General features: G+C 40.4%; 2 protein-coding genes and 1 non-coding gene across 5 annotated transcripts; 1 reads left to right on the top strand and 2 right to left on the bottom strand.

The window, feature by feature from the left end:
• Nucleotides 1-1,911: 1,911 nt before the first annotated feature.
• On the bottom strand, nt 1,912-3,232 carry LOC113024973 (liver carboxylesterase 2-like). The gene is made up of 4 exons (XM_026172272.1): nt 3,069-3,232; nt 2,890-2,967; nt 2,590-2,802; nt 1,912-2,166 (listed from the first exon to the last, which is right to left on the bottom strand). Exons 1-4 carry the CDS (start codon nt 3,111-3,113, stop codon nt 1,927-1,929), a joined length of 576 nt encoding a protein of 191 aa, XP_026028057.1. The 5' UTR covers nt 3,114-3,232; the 3' UTR covers nt 1,912-1,926.
• Nucleotides 3,233-6,991: 3,759 nt separating this feature from the next.
• trnar-acg (transfer RNA arginine (anticodon ACG)) lies at nt 6,992-7,064 on the bottom strand. The gene has a single exon. It is a non-coding gene; the product is annotated as a tRNA-Arg (tRNA).
• A 340-nt stretch (nt 7,065-7,404) lies between these two features.
• fanci (FA complementation group I) lies at nt 7,405-18,512 on the top strand. 3 transcript variants are annotated; one of them, XM_026176347.1, is made up of 37 exons: nt 7,406-7,886; nt 7,986-8,058; nt 8,215-8,345; nt 8,619-8,772; nt 8,863-8,920; nt 9,187-9,228; nt 9,369-9,492; nt 9,578-9,663; nt 9,792-9,924; nt 10,032-10,109; nt 10,227-10,363; nt 11,209-11,389; nt 11,484-11,571; nt 11,712-11,842; nt 11,924-11,994; nt 12,085-12,199; nt 12,320-12,442; nt 12,809-12,877; nt 12,959-13,060; nt 13,143-13,331; nt 13,474-13,595; nt 13,900-14,061; nt 14,277-14,456; nt 14,559-14,725; nt 14,815-14,885; nt 14,979-15,095; nt 15,173-15,224; nt 15,326-15,453; nt 16,704-16,769; nt 16,861-16,957; nt 17,071-17,255; nt 17,343-17,399; nt 17,478-17,537; nt 17,626-17,700; nt 17,822-17,917; nt 18,006-18,107; nt 18,346-18,512. In XM_026176347.1, the coding sequence occupies exons 1-37, from the start codon at nt 7,794-7,796 to the stop codon at nt 18,406-18,408; spliced, it is 3,978 nt and encodes a 1,325-aa protein (XP_026032132.1). In that variant the 5' UTR covers nt 7,406-7,793; the 3' UTR covers nt 18,409-18,512. The 3 variants fall into 3 exon arrangements, with proteins under 3 accessions (XP_026032131.1, XP_026032132.1, XP_026032130.1); XM_026176346.1 differs by having other exon boundaries at nt 7,405-7,886; nt 9,795-9,924; nt 18,006-18,370; XM_026176345.1 differs by having other exon boundaries at nt 18,006-18,370.
• The last annotated feature ends 4,521 nt before the right edge of the window (nt 18,513-23,033 follow it).

Below are 23,033 nucleotides of genomic sequence, written 5' to 3' on the forward strand. Positions count from 1 at the left end.
TAGCTTAGCTCGCCACATCCTAGAGTAGCTGTTAGCTTTGTTGTTTTCTAAACTTAAGGCACCCTCTTGTAACAAAAGTACACCACGGCTCCTGTATATTTGAGTTAATGTGTTCGTAGAGACAGTTTGATATGTTGTCACTGTTATTGTCTAAAGTTAGTGTAATAACCTATAATAATTCTGATCGCTCTGCAATGTTGATGTGGAGATTTCCACTACACAGATACGCCATTAGTATATGGTACAGTACTGGAATGTTTACTTTATCAAACGATGTGTGAAAAAAAGTGTGATTTATAGCTCTTAGTAACAAACAACAGAGATGACTGTTTAGATTTTTGTTTATACTATTATTATACTATTTTAGTTTATTCTGATTTTGGGCTTTGGGAATGTGAGACAGAGATGTTAAGAAGTTTTTGCAACCTGTTGTGAACACATGAATGTGTTTAAATAAAGATCTGGCAGAAGCGAGAGAGGAAACACACTACCTGTCGTCCATCTCATAATTTATCTGTTTTTTTCAGAACCAGACATAATCTGTCAGCCGCCCTCTTGCTTGGGGTGTGTTACACATGCTTGTTGTTTTTGTCTGCTTCCGCTTGTCTTTGCACTAGGATGATGTCGGCGTAAATGTGCAGTCATATTCATTGTGTTCCCACTAGTGCTGTCAGCGTTAATCTCGTTGAAATGATGTTAACGCCACAACATGGCAAATCTCTGTTAACGAGCTACCCCTGCGTGGGGCTAGACGGCCAACACGTTAACGAGCTAACTGTGCTAACACACTAATTCCCACCCATGTAATTGAGCATTGCGTGGCACATCCAACATACTGTTTTACTTTAGTCCACGAGGTGCTTACCTTCAGGGTCATACGTCACATGAAAACCAAAATAATTCCAAACGCCAGATCTGAATGAGGGTGGGGGAGGTTCAATTTGCCATGTTGTAAGGAGAGCTTAACTTCTGTCTCGCTAGCTTGCCCTGCGCTCTTCCTTCTGCTGTCTGTGTTGAACGCTCAGTGGATCTGCGCTCGACAGTGCAGCCTAGGCGGAGTAGTCGAACGCAGATTCACTGAGCGCTCAACACAGACAGCATCGTCAGAAGGAAAGTTGATAAAATAAATTACAAATGTTGTATTGTTCGATACATATGCGTACCGAACCGAAAGCACTGTATCGAACGGTTCAATATCGATACGAGTATCGTGGCACCCCTAATATCTATATAATTTACATTTTGATTCTAACCTAATAAATTTCTGTTTACACAACATTCTGTATTACACAATACAGTGAAATAAATTAACTTTCTTTGTCACAGTCAGTATAAACCATTGTTTCTTTGGGGCGGGCCCAACTGGTGGGATGGGGATAATTTGAAAAGTATTGAGTAAAACTAAACTGAATGAAATAGATTCTTTGCTGATGCTGATACTATTGCACCTCTGGATACCAAAACCAAACACAAATTTCCTTACTTTTTTGTAAGTAAGGATCTCAACATGTTTTGGCCACTTACTAAATTCATTTCATCTTAAGCAGGCCTTTTGCTTTCTATCAGTGTAATACAAGACAGCTGGACTCAACTATCAGCCACAAGGAGGATTTCTCCTTTCACTCCTATTTTATTTCAGTTCCACAGTTACATGTAAAAAATGCATTGGTGTACCCATCATCAAACTACTGTTGTCATTGCAAAGGATTATTTTACATATCTGTGTTTAGGATTGTATATCCAGTAAGACTGACATTTAAAAAAAACACACACAATATAAGCATGACTTAATATTAATTTTATTTTAGTATAAGGATTAGTAAAGAGACACTGTTGGTCCATACTAACTAATATTTTGCAGTATCTAAAAACTGAATCATGGCTTGGTCTGATGCTGCAACGCCTCGGGAATGAGAACGGGCTGGATTATTTTTTAAAACTATAAAAAAGACAAAAGAGCTGTGACAACAAATCGCTGCGTTCTGCATTTTCCTCATGCTGTTTGATCTTCTCTGGGACGGTCTGAGTCAGGAAGACAAAGCGCTCCTTCTTCAGGTGCTGAGCAGTTACCTGCTTTTTTAAACCAATCGCCAGGTACTTTTCTTCTGCTCCATACTTTGGCCAGTGGACTAGGTTTTTCCCATCAGGAGATCTGAACAGATATACATTTGTTATTCAGTTATTAAATGTGTGAAATGTACAATAGTTGGACATTCCTACCCTGTGCAAGCAAAGTTCCCAATTAGCTCATCATGATTTTGCTCAACTGTTCCGCATTCTCAGGGCACGGATCTAAAACGATCATGTTGCAAAACATATTTTTCAAACACGGGGAAAACAAAACAAATGCAGTACTGTGTTGAGACAGAGATTTTTACAGAGAATTCTTACTGGCTAATTTTACATGGGTAGTTGTGAAGCAAAGTCCAAAAACCGTAAACATTTCATCTGCATGGTCAGTCCCAACAAAGCTCGGCCTTTTCTGCTGCAGGAATTTGGGAGGATGTTGGTACTCATACAGGTATACAGGAGCACCTGCATCTATACTTAGACGAATGTGTGTGATATTTGTTAATGAATGTATGTAACAGTAAATATCAAGTGTTGGGTTTTAAACAGATTTGTATAATCTTTTATTAAACAAATTAAATTACCTCTGTGAGCATTAGCAGCTTTGATCGCTGGAATGGTGAAAAACAAATCTCCAAGCATCTCAGTGTACCCATCTCTGTTTTTCACACGGTCGTCACCATTTCCAATATATTCATCAGCTATCACATCGCTGATAAATGCTGCTTTAGGCTTAAAGAAATAAGCAACACATCAATCAAAGAAGCTCGAGCAGGTCGGGGACAGTAATATTGTAACATCAAGTGGTGTCTGCCTTACGTCGGGGTAGAAGAAGGAAACCATGTTCAAAAGAAATTCCCGATCTAGTCCTTCTGTCCAGTTTTGGGGAGCAAAAAACTAAAAAAAATACAAAGCCACTATTAAAGTTTCACAATTGCTGGCATAAGTTCTGTTTGTGACCACTGGGCTCTTTATTCACAGGCTTCTACAACACTTACTGATGCAAGCATCCATCCACCTTCATCATTATTGACACCAGTCATGAATGGAACAGCATGGAGTTCATGTTTACGAAACAGCTCATCCACAGGTTTAGTCAGGAAATGTCCATCAACATTTACTTGAAATCTCAAATTTGGATCCCTAAGAGAGTAAAATGTACAAAAGTGAAAGATGTGATAGCATGAACAGAGCTGAGGGAGAAATGGAAATCTTCAAATAAACATTGTAGAAGACATAATAATCATTCTCTATCATGTTTGCACCCATTACCTCACCTGTGTAAAACCCACCATAGTATCAATATCATGGTTTCTCATGCAGTCACTGATCTTCTTTGTGCTTTCAAGGCTGCAGCCAGATGCATTTGCAACTGCCCGAGGTCAGATATAAAATAGAAATGTCAAATATTTGTCAAAACAAATCCATTGCCAGAGTTACCTTATTCTGCAACAAAAATGTTTTTAACACACTCTAAAAAGGAAGAATATTGATAATTAACCTGCGCCATTGGTAGAGGATTATCTGCCACAACTGTATCCACAGCAGCTGTGCCACTCTCAGCAATGGCACGATGAAACAGCCCATCAGACAGTGGTGACAGGAGCTGGTGATTCAAGTAACATATCAAATATTAATTTTTGTTCTAGAGTGAAAAGGTTTATATAAAGTTCCTCTAACTGTAGATTCTTACCAGAAGAGACACGCTCACTCCACCAGCAGACTCTCCAAATATAGTAACTAATCCTGGGTCTCCTCCAAAGTTGTGAATGTGCTGCTGGATCCACTTGAGAGCTTCAACCTGGTCCAGCAGGCCAAAGTTCCCTGAAATGTGCTCATCTCCAGTGCTGATAGAACAAAATGCATTTTTTTGACTGAAACATCTTTTTATAAGACACTTTTATTTATGTCTTTAAAGCAGATGACCTTTTATACCAGACCCCACCCTAATACATGATCACCATCATGCCTCAGTTTGATCGGAGCCTTTTCCTCACAACATGAGGAAAAGCGAGCTGTTGCTGTAATGCCTCCAATATTAAAGACTTATGACAAGATGATATGATATACAGACCGTAGAAAAAGTCTAACATTGAAGTGTGAACATTCTTAGAGTATCTGTGGCCTTATAGCAGTCACAGAAGGAGTCACGAGTCATATCTTGTTAATAATTTTACCTCCTCACTACGTACGACTCTGGATACTGTAGCTCCTGTGAAAACTAAGGCCTCAAATCAGAAGTACTTGACTCTGTGGTATAATTCTCAAACACGTAGCCTAAAGCAGATGACTCGTAAACTGGAGAGGAAATGGCGTGTCACAAATTTAGAAGATCATCATTTATCCTGGAGAAATAGTTTGTTGCTTTATAAGAAAGCCCTCCACAAAGCCAGAACATCTTACTATTCATCACTGATTGAAGAAAATAAGAACAACCCCAGGTTTCTCTTCAGCACTGTAGCCAGGCTGACAAAAAGTCAGAGCTCTATTGAGCCAACGATCCCTTTATCATTAACTAGTAATGACTTCATGAACTTCTTCACAATTAAAATTTTAATCATTAGAGAAAAAATTAACAATAATCATCTCACAGATGTAATATTATCTACAGCTACTTTTAGTAAAATTGATATTCATTTAGACACTGACGCTAAAAAACTAGTTCATGCATTTATTACTTCCAGGCTGGACTACTGTAATTCATTATTATCAGGATGTCCCAAAAACTCCCTGAAAAGCCTTCAGCTAATCCAAAATGCTGCAGCAAGAGTCCTGACAGGGACTAGAAAGAGAGAGCATATTTTTCCTGTATTGGCTTCCCTTCATTGGCTTCCTGTTAAATCCAGAATTCAAAATCCTGCTCCTCACATACAAGGTCTTAAATAATCAGGCCCCATCTTATCTTAATGACCTTGTAGTACCATATCACCCTATTAGAGCACTTTGCTCTCGCACTGCAGGCCTACTTGTTGTTCCTAGAGTATTCAAAGGTAGAATGGGAGGGAAAGCTTTCAGGCCCCTCTTCTGTGGAACCAGCTTCCAGTTTGGATTCAGGAGACAGACACTATCTCTACTTTTAAGATTAGGCTTAAAACTTTCCTTTTTGCTAAAGCATATAGTTAGGGCTGGACCAGGTGACCTTGAGTGTGGCTTTTAAGAAGAAACTATTCTTGAGTCTGTCAGTCTTTGTGCTGATGCACCTTCATTTTTGCGGTGCGGAAATATTTGAGCAAGGTACTGAAATAACTGGACAAAAAATTTAACCCAAATTTGAAATCAGCATGAAAAGAACTACAAATCCCAAATAAAAATACCTGTGATGATTATGACATGTTGACCTGTGTTATTTAAATAAATTCAGTATTAAGGGAAAGTCTCAAACCGCTGCTTTAAAGCTTTATTCATGTTCAGAATGGCATGCAATAGGAAACGTGCTCTTTCACCCGTCAGGGTGCTGTGCTGCTCAGATTACAGACACACACTCTGATTAGAATTTCAGCACCCTTTTTTTTTTGGCTTAAATTGGTTTAAAAAATCTAATCTGAAGTGTCATACTTAATACATAATTTATTACTGGGGAAAAATTCCACTTCCCTGCCTTTTTTTTTTTTTTTTTTTTACAGTAAATGTCCCTTGTTGTATATAATCTCTGCAACACTTGTACCGTGTCCTACTAAAAGAGTTTATCTTCCATCCTCTCCCATGGGTACACCCTGCTTGATTCTTTGCTATCTTTTATCTAAACAATAAATAGGCTATAATGGGAAAGATATCACCTAAACCCCTCAAAATGAGAATAGGTACAAAAAACTCACAACTTTTTGTTCATTCCTCTTTGAGCTACATATCTAAACAGAAAATATAGCTACAATCTGATTAACATTAAGTACATGTGATATTTAATGGTCAGTTTATTATGACTGTCATTGTCATAAAACCACTGAGTGATGATTGTTTGATATCTTTTGATTTAAATAAATAATGCTGTTAGGATCTTTTTCAAAGAGAGACATTGTTCTCATTCTTATTTGCGGTATTATGCATATTATTGTCATAATACCACTGAGTGATGATTTATTACTAGTGCTAGATTTAAACAGATCTTTTTTAAACAAACAAACAAACAATGACAAACATGCACTATATGTAGGATAAACAAATACAAAGGCGTAAATTTGACATCATTTAAGTGTTGTCACAGCGGTCATTTTCCTAAAAAAAGGTTTTCTCCTACTTACCCTGAAGATCTGCAATAACACAGAGGAATAAAACTGATATCAGAAAAGAGAAAGTCTGCTTTGCATAGAACTTCATGGTCCACTCGACACAACACCACACAGATTCTCAGAAATGTGAGCAAAGAGCCAAGAGACAGAAAGAGTGCTTCATCATATGAGGCTTTCTCCTTTTATCTGTCACATAGAGACAGATAGTGTTTCTTGCAGGATGTGACCCAGTTTTTTATTTATTCATTATATATCAAGACTGCTACAGAGAACCTACCTTATTAGAGTAGCCAAAAGTGACACAATTAATAATTCGGCATTAATACAATAAAAACAACTGTGTTACCTTTAAAAAAAAAAAACCAAACATATTTGTTTAAACTCTAAAGGTGGACATTTTAACATCGGGCTCCTCGCGCCTCAGAAAATGATACAGGTTGAAAATATGGTGTTCAATACAAAATAATAATCTATACATATTATCCGGTTTTAAAGTATCCCAATTATATAGTTTTTACGCAAAATACCTTTGTGGACAATACATGGTCTTATAATTTTCATACATGTATAATTATACATGGTTTTAGATGTTTGAATCAATGGCATTCGCTACTTCAATGCAGCCACTAAACTAGCAACACATTTAGCAAACAGGGGAGCAAAAGTTTAATTTCACAAAACCGAAAAAGATTTCACGAGCCAGCCAGGAGTCGAACCTAGAATCTTCTGATCCGTAGTCAGACGCGTTATCCATTGCGCCACTGGCCCGATCTGGTATGAATCATTATCGCGTCACTATTTCAAGAAACACTAAGAAACAGGCCGCGTTGGTTATTCCTGACTTGAAGTTAAAAGATCCTAGCGAGATTTATTTCCAGAAACCAAACATTACGTGTAAGACATTAACCAAAACAACGACACATGATATTTAACTGGAATGCATAAACAGTAAGCGTATGTCCAAATATTTACCGACAAGTAACCCATTTATAAACCTCGTGGTTGCAAACGTGGTTGCCACGGCTGAAGTGATGACTGTTTTCCGCCAAATGTAAGTTTGATCAAACTACTCCTTCCGTTCAGATATGAAACTATATGGAAATTGTGTTATGCTAGCATATTATTCCAAGTTACTGGAAAACTATTTTTTTTTACATTATACGCATTTTGCCGTACAGGGGAATGTGACCTGGATTATAACGTGATTGAGGGAGTCTGAGTTGAACATGGCAACCACAAAGCAAAACAGGAAGTGTCGTCTGGCGGGAAGTTCGCTTGAAACTTTTTAGAAACACAACAGCGATAAAGTTATAATATTACGGAGTAATTTACCTTCAACTAATTTAAACAGGATGCCCAGGATTAAATGCAACTAGATAATCGATAAGTAGAAGTAAAATAAAAATAATAACGTTCATAAACTTACTGAGATTTACGAGATAGATTTCTAGCTTATTCTACAGTTGCTAGCCACTTGTGTCAATCTGTGGGTGGACAATGAAAGCAGAAATGGATAAAATTGTCTCACTGTCAGATGAAGAAAATATCCCCGAACTACAGAAATACCTTTCAACCCTGACCGATGACCAGGTAAGTTATTTTACAAACTAAGGGCGACACATTTGGAATTCCAAAGTCATGTCTGTTTTACCTATAAAATACTCTTACTATCTATCACACAATGTTTAGCTCACCAACACGATTACCAATAGTGCACTGAAGGGCAAGAAGGTTGGGACCATAATAAAAGGCATATTTAAAGGTTTGTACACATTCATTCTTGTAAGTGAAACATCGCAAGATAGCTAAGGTAATATAATTCACTCATACACCATGTCAGAATCATTTAACATATATGCATAACTTCTGCTTGATGATAAGGTATGTAATAAATGTATAGTTTGTGCTTGTTGTTTAGGTTCTCCACCCAGCTCCACTGCTGGGGCAAATCGTAGACTTCTCCTGTATCAGCACTGCATCCCTCTGTGTGAGTCTGGGGATCTTCAGACTGAGGTGGCAGCAGATATCATTGGGTTGCTTATGCTGGAGGTATTTATGTTATACAGAAGTTATTATAGATTTGATGTACGCTATATCCAAATATGTTGATTTCATGTAACTGGTTGATTAAATCAAATAAGTGTGTTTTGGAACTACGCTTTTGGGTCTACTTGATTTTTGTGCTTGTAACAGGTTTTTTTTGTCCTGATCTGACTTGCAATGCTATCATTTATAACTACTTGAATTAGATAAGTAGAAATATATTGTGACACTTTCTTTTTTTCATATGAATGAGAATGATTGTTTTAATCTAATACACAGACTCATACACTATCCGGGCCATCTCTTGCAACACTGGGGTCTCTTTTTGTTGATGCCATCAAAGTGGGGAAAATGAGCAGTGGGAAATCTCTGGAACTGTTTCCTACAGTTCTTACTGCACTTGCAGCATGTGAAGCCTTGTCTTATGGCAAAGGTACTTTGTGATCAACATTGTTGTCTAACCTAATATCACATATGTCACAATCTATAAGGTCTAAAACACAATTTTTTATTATAACTTTAGGGGAACTCAGTGGTGAGGAGTATAAGAAGCAGCTGATTAACAGCCTCTGCTCGAGCAGGTGAGGACATGTCGCATTTGATATATATAGTGATATGCTAATATATATTGTAGTATTTTGGCAGTATTTTATTATTTAGATGCCTTCATGCCTAATTTATTAGAAATTACATGGTCATGTAATGAAAGGGATTATGATGAAGTACCTCAGTGCCAACGTCTTATGTTCTGTTTTAGTCCAATTACCAGTTTGTGATGTAGAGATGAAATGATTTGCAGATGACTGAAAAATATTTTTATTTACATTACATGGTCTTTTTCATGCAGATGGGATCCACAGTGTGTCATCCACTTGACAACCATGTTTAGGTAGGACTTTGTTATTTTAAGTTCATTGCATGCTTTAACATATTTCTGTTTCCATCATAATAGAATTTATTTCAATATTGGTGTATTTTACATTTTTTTAGTTCCTTTTAAAATGTTTTACTGTGTCTGCCTCATTTTAGGGATGTGCCTTTGTCATCAGAGGAGTTGCAGTTTGTGGTGGAGAAAGTATTGAGGATGTTCAACAAACTAGATCTGCAGGAGATCCCGCCGCTGGTTTACCAGCTGCTGCTTTTGTCTGCAAAGGTGTGTGACAGTGTGTCTTCAACAACACATTATGTTTCTGTTTGTGTTAGTCATCTAAATGCCGGTCTTGTTCTTTGTCTGTTAGGGTTGTAAGAAACAAGTCCTGGACGGAATCGTAGGTTATTTTAAGGAGCAGGACGCTCGCCAAGAAGAGGAGCAGAAACATGGAGAGTGAGTGTTTCATATACTGCAAGTGGGATTTACTATAGTCACAATACATCTTTCTGTAAACTTTCCATTTACTGACTGTCTGTTTTTTTGTTTGTTTGTTTTTTTTAACTTGTACATCCGCTTCTCAGCAGCCTGGATCTAGAGGTTCAGTCTATTCCACAGGACCAGCTAAGGCATGTAGAGGGCACTGCTATCCTCCACATAGTCTTTGCTATAAGACTAGACCATGAGCTTGCAAGGGAATTTCTTAAAGGCTTTAAGGTTATGTATAATATCGCTCATCTGTTTGTTGCTTTAATAGTTTGAGAATTGTTTGTTATATTTGTACGGATAGTCTGTGTCATAGATATTGATTTTCATTTTGGCAGACATCGTATGCAGACTTGTGTCCTTTCAGTGTTGCCCTGTTGCTCTCAGTGGCACGTATCCAGCGTTATGAAGAGCAGGTTAGAAATCTACACTACACACTACTTCCCGTACTCAGTAGAGTCTTAATTCATGTTATCTTTCCTATTCATTTGTGTTAATCATTTCATTTTTGATGATGATGATTTTTTTGGAAGGTATTTGAACTTTTGAAAGGGGCCATCATCAAGAGCTTCAAGGACGAGCAGCTACAACAGGGGTCAAAGTTACTACAGGACCTCCTACCCGGGCACTGCAGTGTGGCTCAGATGATACTGGATACAGTCCAGAACAGGTAAGAAGAGCAAAATGTTGATTTATGTATTCTATTTGATACCTTCAACAGAAAAACTTGATGTGTTTCTTTCTCCATGATTTCTTTCAAAATAAGGTAATGCCCCTCTGTGGCAGCTCGTGGTCTGTGGTGCCGATGCAGGGGAGGGGGACGCACCTGAGCGGCATCTGCAATCACCTCTCTCCAGCATAAAGAGTTTGTTCTGGGTGCTGTCAGTTGTTGTTGGTATGTGTCAGGCTGTGAGCTGCAGAGCTCACAGCCTGCCAAAACCCAGGAGGGGGGCCACGGCAGACCCAGGACCAGAGCTGACAGCCACACAGCGAGAGCAGGCGGCAGTGTCACGCCGCCAACAGGAAGAACTCCAGGACCGGATCGAGCGTGGGGTGCAGGTGATTGAGAATCTTGGATCTGGTCCTGGCTGACACCGCCGCGACCCCCACCAGCATTCCCCGACGGCATGGGAGTGGAGGAGGGCCGGGCTGTTCAGGCTCCCCGGATAAAGGCACTGTAGCAAGCACACGGTGACATGTACATGCTGTTCAGCATACTTTATTCACCACTTTTCTCGCGGTTGCTGTACACACACACACACACACACAGTCAGCTGCAGCTCCGCAGCTCACAGCCCAACACATACCAACAACAACAACTGACAGGACCCAGTACAGACTCTTTATGCCGACGAGGTGTGATTGCGGATGCCCCTCAAGTTTATCCGCCTCCCCTGCAGCGGCACCGCAGACCACACCGCGCTACACCCTCAACAAAAATAAATGACATGGTACAACACAAACAGTATTTGTATTTTAACCTCTCACATGAGGTCTACGTTTCCATCCGTATAGTGTGTTCGGATGGGATCATGTTACCCAAGGGCTAGTGCAGCTGGGCTTCTTCCTGATGGATGCATTTGGACCCAAACCTGGACCATTTGGCAAGACCACAGAAGGCTCTCTAGCTGTAGCCCGAACACCAACTCAACAAGCGTGTAAGCTAGGAGGACAGGTGCTACTCCAGGGCTTTAAGGTAACATTTTTTGTTAAAATTTTATGCTATGAAGTATTGTAAATAAAGGATTTTCAATGTCATGCAAATATTGTGTATTTTATGTCTTTAACAGATGCATGAGCCTATCAGGGGAGAGATATTGGAGCAGGTCTTAAATCGACTAGTCACAAAGACAGCCTCACCTGTCAGTCATTTCTTAGGTAACACAACCTCTAGACAGCAGGGTTAAGTTATAGATGCACAGCAGCATTTTTTGACTTTATAGACTATGTTTTGACAGTTTTTGTTTTGTTTGGGTTTTTTTTATTCTTGTGTTTTAATGTTTTTTTTTCTTCTTCAGACCTTTTCTCTGATATTGTGGTCTCTGCCCCAATGATCCTTCTGGAGTCATCCTCTAAGGTGACAGAGACGTTTGACCACTTGTCATACCTGCCTTTGGCCACCGTTCAAGGTCTACTCAAAGCTGTCCAGGTACCTAAACAGGCCAACAGATACACATAAATGCTCTAGAGGTTTCTATTGTGTAATCGTTGGTTTCTGTTTAATCTTCAGCCCCTGCTCAAGGTCAGCATGTCCTTAAAAGATGCTTTAATTTTAGTTCTTCGCAAGGCCATGTTTTCCAGGTTTGTGTTACTTTATTCTTAACACAGCTTTAAAGTGCAATTAAAGAAGGGTGGCTTATACTAACCAACCCCCTTACTTGACTCTACTAGCCAACTGGATGGTCGGAAGTCTGCAGTTACAGGCTTCTTGTTGCTTCTGAAGAACTTCAAAGTGTTGGGCAGCTTGGCCTCGAGTCAGTGTAGCCAGGCAATCTCCTCCAGTCAGGTACAGTTGCAGTAAAACTCTGTATACTTTACATACTTGATTCTAGAAAGTGTGCTAGAAACACTCTGCAGGTGTGGAACCGTCTAATTTTTTGGTTTGTCTTTCTGTTACAATTCATAGATCCAAGTGGATGTTCACTCGCGATACAACTCAGCTGCCAATGAAGCATTCTGCTTGGAGATCCTCAGCAGTCTGCGTCGCTGCCTCAGCCAGCAGGCTGATGTGCGCCTCATGCTCTATGAGGTCAGAAGCATTTTTTTAATGTCATGTCTTATTATGTTTATCAGTGTGAAGAAAGGGCTAGAGACGTGAACCTGGGATAGTTAGTGGATACATTTTACAAAGGGTGTTGAATATGAAGCTGGCAGGCATAAGAAAAGAGAAATACTACAGAGAAGGTTCATAGATGTAGTGAAGGAGGACATGAAGGGGGACGGTGTGAAAGAGGTGGATGCTAAGATGGAGACAGATGATCTGCTGTGGTGATCCCTAAAGGGAAAAACAAATCTGAGTTAACCTCTACTCTTTCGTTATTTATGTGTATAAATATGGTTTAGCTGTAAAAATGTTACTTTCATACTGAAAAAGAAAATTCTTGTGGTTTTTAAGGGTTTTTTTGATGTTCTTCGTCGTAACTCGCAACTTGCAAGCTCCATCATGCAGACCCTTTTGTCACAGGTATGTATATGTATGAGTTAACTGCATGCTGTCTTAGTTATAATGGACTTGATGATGTATCAGAAGCTTGCTTGTCCTTAGCTGAAGCGGTACTACGAGCCTGAACAAGACCTCCTGCCCCCAGTGAAACTGGAACCATGCATCACTGCTCACGGAGACCAAGTCTACCTCCAGGAGCCTCTGGTACTCTTGTGTGCACTGTACCATATTTGCAAGTTGTTTTATTTCGACTGATATGCAAGCTATAAATAGTGTTATGTTTCAGGCCCATCTGCTGAGCTGTACTGTACATTGCTTGATGTGGCTGCAAAACACACGCCAGTCAGCCAACCCCAATGGCGATGACAGTGATGGTGATGAGGAAGAGGAGGAAGGATACCGGTCGGACCTACATGCTATTCTAGAGAGTATGACAAGACGCATGATCAAGTGCGAACTAGAAGACTTTGAACTGGTATGTCTTGAGATCAAGAGCAAGCAGCTTCTTTGTCCTTAGCAGATTTCAGATTATTCTGCTCTTCCTTGCTTTTACGTTGGCTCTGAACCTTGGTCTGTTCCAATATTGCTAAGTCTTATAATGTGTGTATACTGATCAGGACAAGTCGGCTGAGTTTTCAATGGGATCCAGTGTTGGAGTGAAGAATAATATCTATGCTGTGCTGGTGATGGGAGTGTATGAGGTCCTCATGGAGTACAACTTTATCAAAGCCAACTACAGGTAACAAGCACCTGTTTTTGAATTGTGCATTTTGAGAAAGTGTTGTTGTGTTACACAGTTGAATTTATAAACCCACAGCAACTGTTCAGGTCACTACGTTTACTGACTGATACACAGAGCCAGCACTCCCCCTATAGCTGATTTCATTGAAGTAACACAAAAATACTTGGATCTTTACCAAAATAAAAGTTTAACAAAGTTAATCATCCTAATTTAATTATGCATCATACAAAACATATGCCATATTATGCAGCGAGGATTTCTTTTTATAATTTACCATTGTATCTTCCCCCGTTTCTTGCAGTAAAAGGTGCTTTGAGGAGATCATCGAGCTGTTCAGCCGTTACCACAAGCTGTCTGAGATCCTGAAGGAGAAGTCTGGAAAGGGTCGGGTGCCCTCACACAAGACCCCCCGCAGTTTATTCTCAATGGGCATCATATCAACATCAATCACTGTGCTCTTCAGGTAAATGGTTTCTTTAGCGTTGCTTACATGGACTACTACTAGATCTGTGGAATTTAATAAAATCAGTTATTTATAGTTTGCAGCTAATTGTAGGCACTCTGATTGTTTAAATCTATTCATTAAAATGCTAATTAGAAATACTATGCAAACTTGGAAAGTCAAATTCCATGGATAAGAATTAGAAATGGTAAATCAGATCAAATCTTCTTTTGCAGGGATAACACTCAGAGCAGAGAGGAGGCTCTCTCAGTACTTCGTTCAAATGGAGAGTTTGTGCGTTATATACTGAGCGTGGTTGTGCAGAAGATCCAGCAGCTGGATGAAACGGGACACACAGACGGCCCAGATGGACAGAACGCAGACAAGACTTTCCGCTTCCTCTGTGACATGACCAGGTAGAAATCTCTTGGGCTAAATGACAGCACACGATTTGTTTATTATAATACTTATAGGACCAAAAATGAGAATAAACGATCTCTGTCTATGTCTCTTTATAGTGTCCTGATGTGGCGTTACACGAACATCCCCAGCGTGGTTGAGGAGGGGGGAAAGAAGGAGAAGCGCTCCAGTTTGTCTCATCTGTGTCTGGAGGGTTTGCTCAGGATCTTCACAACCTGCCAACAACGCTACCCAAACAAGATGGCCCAGCTGCTCTCTACCATGGGTTGGACAAGCAGTGAAAAAGCAGTACATTTTGTAGCAACAAAAAATATACAGGAATTAATCATTATGTGTTTCTTTGAAATGATGCAGAAAATGGCACAGAGCAAGATGACGAAGGCGATGTTGTAGAGATTAACTACTTTTACATCCGACAGTTTCAGGTGCTTCTGATTTAACACTAAATAATACAAGAAAACTGTGTTTATTAAGTATGACATGTTTGCTAAAATCCAGTTTTCTTTGCCTGTCAACAGAGGGCGCTGTTCACACAGTTAAGTGGCGGTGAGGAAGACTTTAACAGCAAAGAGGCTCAGCTTCTGATCAGCATCCTAAGCGTACTCTCGCGCCAGCTAAAGCCCTCCTCCCAGCAGGTAAATTTATTTTTAAATGCACTCCACCGAACAAATTAACATACTCCTGTTCTAATTCACTATTATCTAATTAACAGTTTGTTCAGATGATCACGTGGACTGTGAAAATCTGCAAAGAGACCAGTTTTGGTAAGTTATAGTTTACTTAACCTCTGTGTCTATATTAGGTGCATATTAGGTGCCATTTCCTGATGTGTGTGTATGTGTGTGGGGGTTTTCTCTCCCTTTAGAGGATTCTGCCTTCTGTAAGGGGCTGCTCTCTCTCCTCTTCAACCTTCATGTTCTTTATAAGAGTCCTGTAGGCCTACTGCTGGAGCTCTGCCAAGACATCCACAGCGTACTGGGAGATATTGATCAGGTACGAACAATTTTTCTTTGCAGTGTTCAGAGCACAATTTGGCATTAAACTATACTGATACTGTTATTACTGCAACTCATTTAATTATATAAAACTGCACACACAGCTAGAGTTGATCGACAGACTATATTGCCAAAAGTATTCATTCACTCATCCAGATCATTGAATTCAGGTGTTCCAATCACTTCCACGCCCACAGCTGTATGAAATCCAGCACCTAGACATGCAGACTGCTTCTACAAACATTTGTGAGAGAAAGGGTTGCTCTCAGGAGCCACCCGTGCAACAAGTCCAGCTGTGAAATCTCCTTGCCAGCATATATTCAATTGTGAACTGTTACTGGTGTTTTATCAAAAAATGACTGGGATTGGGAAGTAGTTGGCCACGTAAAATCATAGAGCAGCGTCAGCGGATAATGAGGCACATAGTGCGCAGAGGTCGGCAACTTTCTCAACATTGATCACTACGGACCTCCAAACTTCAGATAAGCTCTGGAAGATTTGTAGAGAGCTTCATGGAATGGGTTTCAGTGACCAAACAGCTGCATCCAAGCCTTACATCACCAAGTGCAATGCAAAGCATCATATGTAGTGGTGTAAAGCACGTCACCACTGGAATCTAGAGCAGTGGTGACGTGTTCACTGGAGTGACAAATCAGGCTTCTCCGTCTGGCAATCCATCAGACAAGTCTGGGTTTGGCGGTGGTATGGTGCATGCCAAGACATTTTAGACAGTTTCATCCTCCGAACTTTTTGGGAAAAGTTTGGGGCTGGCCCCTTTCTGTTCCAGCATGACTCCATACCTGTCCATAAAGGCATGGATGAGCCAGTTTGGTGAGAATCTGACTGGCCTTCAGAGTCCTGACCTAAACCCAAGAGAACATCTTTTGAATGAATTGGAGCAGAGATGGCGAGCAGGCCTTCTTGTTCAACATCAGTGTCTGACCTCACAAATCCACTTCTGGAAGAATGCTCAAAATTCTTATAAACATACTCCCAAACCTTCTGAAAGCCTTCTCAGATGAGGTGAAGCTGTTATAGCTGCAAAGCTGGGCCAACATCATTTCAGACATTATGGATTAAGAATGAAATGTCACTCAAGTTCATATGAAAGAATTTAATGATCAAACAAGTTAAACAAGACTATTTTAAATCCAAGTTTCTTTCCCACAGTACACTGATGACTGTAACCTTCATACACCCACATTAAAGTGCATTTGTGAACTGATTTCTTTTGTTTTCCTGTCTCAGGATGTGGAGGTGGAAAAGCAGTCCAATTTTGCCATTGTCAACATGAAAACTGCTTCAACAGCAGCAGTAAGTGTTGGTTTTCTGACTGACTGGCTGTGAGAGTTATGCCTTTGCTTATCCTGCTCACCACCTTCTTCATGTTAATGTCTTGTCCCAGCTGCTGGTCCTGTCTCAGGTTGACAGAGTGCTTGATGAAGTGGACTGGCTTATTGCCAGGAAGAAAAGTCAGACAGCTTCTGACAAATTGGGCTGTGGTAAGAAGCCTTTCACACTGATGCTCACTTTGATTAATGCTGAGGAGGAAGAGATGCATTTGTCAGCAAGTGGGGCTAAAATGCAATTGATGCTGTGTTTCATAAATGTGTAGGTGAAGCCACACAGACTGCAGGTCGGCAGGACCCAGTTGAGAAAGCAGTGACGCTGCAGCTTGGGACTCTCTTAACAGCGCTAAGTGAGCTGGTCCAGACGGCCTTGCTGCTGGGCACCTGCACCGTTACACTGTTAAGAGAACTGACCCGCACGTATACCATCCTCACCACGCTGGTCAAATATGTGTGTATTTGTCAACTTGATGTTCTGAGTGAAAATGTCAGGGCAGCTTGCAGAGTGTAACATTACATTATCTTCATTTTACTTTAGTATATCCAGGTGTGTGCCAGCCAGCACGGGTCGCTGCCAGCTCGCTTTGAGAAGCTGGTGAGTCCAAGCTACTGTCACCTAGCTCAAATTTTCCTGTATAGATCTAACGTCATACTAACTCTTTCATATTTGCAGGTCAAACTATCTGGCTCCCACCTAACACCACAGTGCTATTCTTTTATCACATATGCTCAGGTATTAGCATGGTTCAGTTTGTCCAGCTCCGTTGCATTAATGTTTTGTTGTTACAGAAATGACACAAGATGCTTTTTATTCCTCTTAGAGTGGAGACATCAGTGGTGGAGGTGCAGATGACAAAAAGAAAAAGAGAAGGAATGACGTGAACACCGGTGCTTCTGTAAGGCCTCTTGTAAATTTAATGAATGAGGACTGAACAATACAAATTTTGTTTTTAGAATAATGAAATATATGCATACAAAGAAATATAAACAAGTCTGTTATGTTTTTCCTCTTGGAAGGCAAAACTTTTGCGTGAGACTAAAGCTATCCCCAACCTGATCTTCAGCATTGAGCAGTATGAGAAGTATCTCATCACACTCTCAAAGAAATCAAAGGTTTGTGTAAATATTGAAAAAATATATACTTTTTTTAAAACTCTGCAGGCCTCTGGACACTGTAAAATCTAGCTGCATGTTTTTCCAGGTAAACTTGATGCAGTATATGAAGCTGAGCACTTCGAGAGATTTCCGCATCAATGCCGCTACTCTGGATGCAGCCCTGCAGGAACAGGATGACAGTCAGGTGGTAAGCGCTAGCTCAGCTCCACAGGAGCTTCAATACTGTTCAACATACACAACAGCCTCTTCTCTCCACTTTTACTTTATTATACGAGTCCATAAAACTGACTCCATATCCACACTGTTCCCACGGTTGAAATGTGCATGTAGCTTGATGCTTTGAATGCTCTGAGCTAAAAGTAGATCATTTTTCCCTTCAACACGATCTCTTTGTTTGTTTGTCTTTGTTCTTCCATTGCTCTCAGACCACAGAGTCACAGGACACCACCGAGACACAAGAACCCAAACAGAAGAAGAGGAAACAGTGAGGTCATACTGGGCACCACTGCTACACACACGTCCAGACTGCAGCAGCGGGTGAATGGAGTCCTGGCAGTTGTATGTTTGGAATAAAAGCTGTCTGGTCCACAAAGAGCTATCTCCCTTTGTTTAGAGAGCCTTTAGTGATGTCGATGATTTGGTAGATGTCCAAGGCCTCACCTGTGGAAAGTTTGCACACATTATTTAGTATTCTGATTGTGTTCCTCAAGTTCACTTTATCAAAAAGCCTTCTTGCATTTCCAACCACAGTTTATATCTGTCTTTGTCTTGATTACATTAAAATAGTCATTTCTAATTTGGCTTATTTAGAAATTTGAAACTTATTTGATTTACTTCCTTTCAGGAATTCTCGTGATAAACAAGCTGTGCTGTTGATTTTCTTAAAATTCTTGAAGACTAACTGAATACTGTGTGGTCATGCTAAGAGGTGGATTTAATTACTTTCCATATACATTATTGTATTTTAAAGAGATGTTTAGTCCAACTTTTGTAAGGTGTTGTTTTAAAACAAATTGGTCTGTACACGAGCATTTTTGTAGCTTTAAGTGCTAGAGCTAAATTGCATGTTCTTGCGTCTGAATTTGTTACATTTAGATTTTGTAATGAGACAAGCTGTCCTGTCTTTCCTGTGCACTTTTTATAAGAAACATTTGTATAATAAATATACTACTCTTAATGTTGGAAGAAGGCTGGTGATGGTGTGCAGAACTCACCAGGCGGTAGACCATACTTTCGTTCCACACCTGTGGGGTTAGAGGGAGTCACACAGTCCATGTTGACCTCCTTCCTCAAACACTGATCAATGTCAACTGCACTGAAGAAGGCTACAGACTGGGGAAGGTCCTGCATGCCTAAAGCATGAGCAAACATACTCCTGCAGGAAGAGAAACACAGTAACCATCCATTATAGAGCACACAGTTTGTCAGTGAGAATATACGGTCAGCTAAGAGCACACCTTGTAAGGAGGTTTGTGATTTGAAGTGCCAGAGCTGCTCGGTAACAGTCTTCACTGCGGACCAGGTACCGCACCTCATCATGGATGCTGATGCAGAAGCGGCCATCAATGTTATACTCCTCAATGAGCCACTTCATGACCACCAACATCAGATGGAGGTAGTCCACTGCAGAGCTCTGAACCACCCAGTTCACTCTGCTGGTGATAAACTGAAAGGAGACATTAATGAAGAGTTTATTTTGCCATTTAGAGCACTCTGACTGACCTCTTGAGTAATGCATTGGTCGTTTGTTGTATTGGCAAAACATGCATATCCCTTTAAATACTCAGATTAAATCATATATATATATTATACTCCTGTTGCCAGCTTTAGTCAATCACCTCATCTTTAACCGCATTGGGCTCCAGTGCTCTGCTGATCCTGCAGCCTAGAACAGGAGTGGCCGGGTTCTTTGAATGGGCTATACTCTCCAGCTTATTGAACATGTCCGACTCAGTACCTCCAGCCCACAGACGCTTCCCAACAATATCCCATCTTTTCCGTCGAGAACTGAGATGGTGTCAGGAGCACAAAAAAAGCAAAATTAAAGAGGAGAGCACCTGAGAGGAGGATATTCAGGGACAGTAAATGGGTTATTGCAAGCCAGGCACTTGTGAATGTTTGTGTTTTGCGTTCTCACGATTGTGAAGCCACTCTAGTGATCCTCCGCAATTCTTGGAGGGAGACGCTTCCATCTTCCTCCCGCTCCACATCTATACCCAGTTCATTCACCAGCCACTCGCCGTCCTCTGACAAATGATATCTGACAAATACAAACACCTGTCTTTTTATAGCAGATTACCACCTTAAACATTGTGCAGTAGAACAAAAACAGAAGAAAACCATTAATCAACATATAAACATTACCTGATGCTGTTGAAGTGAAGCAGAGCAAAGTTACGCAGGTTTAATTAGAGACACAGTTAAGTGTTTTGCAACTTTGCAAAATTTTAAAAAGTTTAAATGTCTTCAATATTGAACAGCAGAAATGAGGCTTTCTTGTCGGAAGTCAAATTTAAATTAAAAAAAACAAAAAACAGCGGCCGACAGCGCTGTACATAACGGTAGACTTGTGCGTAATAAGCAAGCGAATAATGCAGAAAACAGATTTTTAGATAAGAAACTGTTCTTGAAGTGCACTGAGAGAGAGAGAGAGCTGTGCACGAAGTGTCATTTTACCGTGGCGGAAGCAAAACAGCAAAAGTAAGAGGGAATACATGACGATGTTTATGTGAAGCGAAATGTGACGCGTAGTTTGGATCTTCTTTTGCTGCTGGTTCAGTCAAATTTGGTTGGAGAGAGACAAAGCCTACAGCTCCAGAATCTACCGCAAAAAAACCCCACGTAAACACAATGCACGGACCCACCGACGCATCAGAATCTGTGAGCTGTCGGCATGACGGCGTGTACGTGCAGTCGGGTGAGAAAGCCAAAATCTCACTGATTCTTATCCGTCGGCGGTTCCGCACTTTGTGTTTAGGTCTTCATGCTGAATCCGTGTACCTGCTCTCATTTGCGTTTTTAGCTGTTTGGTGGTTGTCAAAATTTTGTGAGGTTTAACCTGAGATTCTGGCGTTTCGGACAAAATAAATGTATTTTTAAGAATCAATTCAGGATTTTAATGAATCGTTATCGCGTTATTCAAGCTAGAATCGAGTTTAATCGGAAAACTGATGATCAAAACCCACCCCTACGTTGAACTTACCTGCGTATACCTTTTGTTAGGGCATACATCTGTCTGGCCTTACTGGCAGCTTCTGTCTGACTGAGGCGGTGGTTGAACTGCATGAGCAACCTCTCAGCAAAGGGCTGCCCTGCGCCATATATGCGTCCATAGTTAAACACCTTTGCGTGCTCTCGGCTGATGCCCACAGTATCAGCGGTACGGCTGTGCAGGTCAGTGCCTTCACTCTTTTTTCCCTGGAGGGTCATCCAGCCAAATGCTGTACAACCTAAACCACAGAGAGACATATGCAGCATTATCATTAAAGGAAGACACATAACAAAGTCTCCTTCTGTAGAGACACTGAATTGTGGCTTGCTTTGTGTTGCTCTCACTTATCATGCATGATGACTTTACTGGCCTGTGGCTCACACGTTTCTCCATTGTTTAGTCATCATATTTGGCGGTTGTGAAAGTGTGTTTTCACGCAAACATCCTGCACGTCACCGCTCGCCTTTAGCAGCGTCGACGTGACTTTGGCTCACTGAAGCTGGATGAGGGAAGTGATTTATGTTCACATGCACCAGATGATTTTTCTAATTGTCATGGCAAACGTAAAATAAAACCTGCAGTATGTTTGTATCTTACCGTGTCATGTTTTTGTCGCTTTGCAGGAATGATTCTCGAAGCCTCTAAAAGCGCTGAAGTTTGAGAAATGCACACAGCACCAACAAACAGCAAATGACTGAAAGAGCAAATCACATCTGAACCCGATGTTCATTCAGTGAACATTTCCCACTACACTGATTAATCAAGTAGTTTTTTAAATGAATTCTGGATGTTCTTCCATGCTGTCTCAAATATCGAATCCATGCTGTGATAAAATACAGAAAGTCTGAAACCACCCCTCATTTCTTTATATTTTGCTAATATAATTAATATTCTTCCTCTTCCAGGCTTTCTGGAGGTCTTTCAAAGTTTTCCTAATTTTCAGTCCTATCCTTGAACCTGACAATTCAGACAATTTTTTTTTTGTTAAGGAACTTAAGAGTGTGCTATGAATCATTCAACCATAAAAAGGGCTGAACCAGTGTAGTATCTACAGATAGCAGACTACTTGGAACTTGGCATATCTTGGATGCTGTGCAGTATGTCCTTAAAAAGATGAGTGGATGACAAAAGAAGAACAGATGGAAAATCCAGCAAATACTGGATCTGGCACTGGTGAAGGGTGGCTGTCAAGAAGCCATTATTAAGGAAGGCAAACAGATAGAAAATGAGTGGTAACGGGTCTTGAATCCAAATTTTCTTTTAGTTTATACGTATTGATGACAATTTGAAAGGAGCTCAGGAGAGAGGAGCGGCAGTGAAGGTCCACAGCCATCTGTAAACCACGGTGGAGGCTGCATTTCAGCCAGTGGTGTCTGAGATCTTGTCAGAATTAATCGTACATGTATTATAAATGCAGGAAAATACCATCACCACCATCTGCTATGCAATAACACCTGGAAAGCATCTAATTGGCAACGGCTTCATTTTTCAGCATGACAATGATACATACTGTCAGTGCAGTAAAACCATACCTGGATATAAAAACAAACCTGGACCTCAACATTACTAAAGCAGTGTGGGATCGTCTGCACAGAAAATGAAACAAAAGTGAGAAACATCAAAAGAAGAGCCTTGAATGTCTTTCAAGAAGCCTGGAGAACTGTTCCTGAAGGACTGTAAGAAGTTACAAAAAGCGTGCCTAAGAGATCAAGCTGCAGTGGTCATACTAAACTTTCAAGCTCTTTAGAATGCACCTATATCCTATTTTTAAAATATTAAATAATTAGGGGTGGCTGAAGACTTTTGCACAGTACTGTATGAAGCACTATAAAACATCAGAAGTGATCAATAGCTCACAGACAATTTAAAAACTGCATGAAATGATGTGTGGAACGCTAAACC

Source organism: Astatotilapia calliptera, chromosome 7 (assembly GCF_900246225.1).
Source record: "Astatotilapia calliptera chromosome 7, fAstCal1.2, whole genome shotgun sequence".
Taxonomy (NCBI): domain Eukaryota; kingdom Metazoa; phylum Chordata; class Actinopteri; order Cichliformes; family Cichlidae; genus Astatotilapia; species Astatotilapia calliptera.